This window comes from Cryptomeria japonica, chromosome 9, assembly GCF_030272615.1.
Source record: "Cryptomeria japonica chromosome 9, Sugi_1.0, whole genome shotgun sequence".
Lineage (NCBI taxonomy): Eukaryota > Viridiplantae > Streptophyta > Pinopsida > Cupressales > Cupressaceae > Cryptomeria > Cryptomeria japonica.
The window spans coordinates 72,390,698-72,393,729 of NC_081413.1; the positions used below are offsets into that span (position 1 = coordinate 72,390,698).

At 33.6% G+C, this 3,032-nt stretch overlaps 1 protein-coding gene across 1 annotated transcript; it reads right to left on the minus strand.

Moving 5' to 3' along the window:
* Positions 1–910: 910 nt before the first annotated feature.
* LOC131030209 (uncharacterized) lies at positions 911–1,577 on the minus strand. Its single transcript, XM_057960920.2, has 3 exons — positions 1,403–1,577; positions 1,219–1,299; positions 911–1,125 (listed from the first exon to the last, which is right to left on the minus strand). The coding sequence occupies exons 1-3, from the start codon at positions 1,575–1,577 to the stop codon at positions 911–913; spliced, it is 471 nt and encodes a 156-aa protein (XP_057816903.2).
* Between the last annotated feature and the right edge of the window lie 1,455 nt (positions 1,578–3,032).

The window sequence follows — 3,032 nt, forward strand, 5'->3', positions numbered from 1 at the left end:
AGTTGTCCCATACCACTTCTAAAACAAATGAGGCATAGGGGAGGCATTTCAGCGCCGTAACAGAAGAGCACATTGAGGGTTTGCGGAATAAATTAGGAAAGGAATTCATGAGCAGGATTTCACTAAGGCCTCAAGGATAGCCACAACACCAACAACAATGGGTAAAGCTTTTGCAAAAGGGGAAGCATAGGCAATGTTGCTTATGTCGACCACAAGGTTGTAGGCTAGAGAGATATTGACCCTTGTACTCTTGGGCAGGAGAAGGGAATTTAAAATCACAGAGTGGGAGGCCATAGTGGGAGTTAATAGCAGAATTTTTTCATTATGTTATAATCCACATAAATGACATAATTCTCGATATGTATATATTTTCTAATTATTAAAATTTAAAAAATCAATACTTCAACATGTCATATCTTAATATAAATATAACTTAAACATATATTAGTGTAATCATAACTATTTCAATTTTATTAAAAAAAAATAAAAAATTATAATTTTATTATGTATTATTGTTAAATATTTTTGTTGTGCTAAAAATCGTCCTTTTTTCTCAATACAATCTTAAAAAAAATATCTATATACTATCAAATGATTCAAATTCTTCAGACTTTTATTAAAATTATTTGCTCTGCTAAGTTTATGGACTCCTTATGTTTAGTTAGACTTGATGAGAACAATATAAAGTTTGATGTGGTTTTCTTGTTCTGATGTTACTCTCTAATTTTACTGTTTTGTAGGGTTCAGAACCCTCTCCTTGCTAATATAATAAAGAGCAACCAGATGCGCATTTGACCTATTTAATAATTAAATGTGATGTTACATTCTGAATAATCAATAAATATGATCAAATGTGTATCGATTGCTGCCTAGACAATACAAACCATATTCAAATGATAATATTTCAATATTATTTTGTAAAACGCAAATTGCAAAGAAATTCGAAATGAAAAGCCTTGAATTGGCTGGTAACAAGGAAGGAGGCCGAGATCTTACATTCTCTAATACACGGGGCTGCCGTCGAATTCAGAAGATTCACATACCCTTCACTGCACTTACAAACGTAGCTGAAATTAGACGTTAGCTGGCAGGACCCCCCTTCTCCACAAGCTGAAGCTGAACACGCTGCAAAATTACCATATTATACGTCAGTTAAAATTATTCAGGTACTCAAACCAAAGCGGCAATTGATGTTGCATTCGACATAGAATGTCTTACGTGGATGATTGGCGGGAGGAATCAGCGGGGGAGGAGGAGCCGGTGATGAGATTCCGCTACTGCAGTTTTGATTCAGTGTGCCTGCCATAGCCATGAAACGAATGCCAATCCATGATCCAAAATCAATGGTTTTCAAATGGGCGGAAGAAATACCTAAAAGTTTGAGAGGAAAGGGAAGGTTTACAGTTAGGAATAACGCAGGGGAGGAAGGGGACTGCAATTCCAATGTCGGGCTGACTCCAGCCTGGGTCGCAATGGCAGCGAGGAACCAAATTCGACAGATTGCCTGTTAATGTATCGTCGCAGGTTCCCTTGATACAGTTTACTTCCTTGCAAAGCCCTGCCAAATTGAAAGCCATTGTTACCATGAAAAAGTGTAAAAACGGAGATTAAATCAATTGAACTTGTTTATTTTGTACCTGAGCTGTCAGCTAGGGCTGTATATGCACAGATAACAAACACAGTAATCGAAAGAAGCAAGCAGTTGGGTTTCATTTCTGTTCTGATTTTGAACCGAATCCAAAAAAATTGGGGAATTGATGAATTGATATTGCTCACTCCAAATTACCTTTAAATCGTTGCTCCTCTGCAGGCTGGGTTTCGAAAGGAGTTTATCGATTATTCCAATGTAGATATCAAAGGTTATACGGTTCTTACAATGGAATAAAATGTTTTGCTTCTTTTGTGTTAGATCTCATTTGCCAGAATCTGCTTAATGTAAACTTCGCCCAAGAATATATTGGATACCCACATGATTTGGATACATTGTGAAAGGCAGATGTATAAAACAGAAATCTCTCCAGCCTTAAATTGTATTATTCCAAGTAAATAACAAGTGAGTTGCAGGCAGAGGAAAATGTATTAGTGAGAACGATAAGCCGTCCCTTCTATGTACTGTTTTTTGTTTTGAATTGTTGTACTTATGCCTACAAATTTATGACCTTGGTAACGAGATAATGGGACACATTTGAGAGAACATTTTTGTTTCTTTACAGGTATCCGGTAATCTGGAGATCACGAACAATTTTGAAAGACTGGATGGTTTTAAAATACATTATATTGAAGGACACATGTAACGAACATGGTACAATAAATTTGTTCTCTTGCTACGCTCCACCTGAGTAAACCAAATCAATGTTTTTAGTTTAAGCATGAGAATATATGCACTCCCGATATTAAGAATACAAATTATGTATCAAATGTTACGACAAGCACAAATGAATTACTTTTAAACTGTACTTATTCAATGACATTAAAGCTATATAATAAAATTCAATAATAAGTAGTTAGGAAATGTATGCCTTGAGATTTAATTTTGTGGGTTGTAATAATTATTCGATATGAAGTAACTTGATGTATTTAGAAGTAAAAATATAGGATAATTCTGTAATATATTATTTGCGAAAAATCAAAATTCTTTGAACTTATTATTATTTCAATGTGTAATGGGGAAATTATTTACCATTAACATTTCTCTTTGCATTCTCTGTCCATTTTAATATTGTTGTCAGTAATATGATGATTATTATGTGAGTTGATATGCTTGTCATTGAATGTCAAAAAAATATTTAAATCTAACATAATTTCATTGTGAAGCATTTTTAGTAGCCTAGCCAATGGTTACTTTTAGTAATTTCTATGGTTGTTGAATTAATCAGAAATTGCTTTCATGAATTCACAATGTTCTCTAAACACTCAAATTTAAAAATTTGAAACAAGGTCTATATTACACATTAATTAGTTATTATGAAAATGTTTACATTATTTAGTATTCCATACTAACTCTAACATAATGTCAAATTGTCTAGGAATTA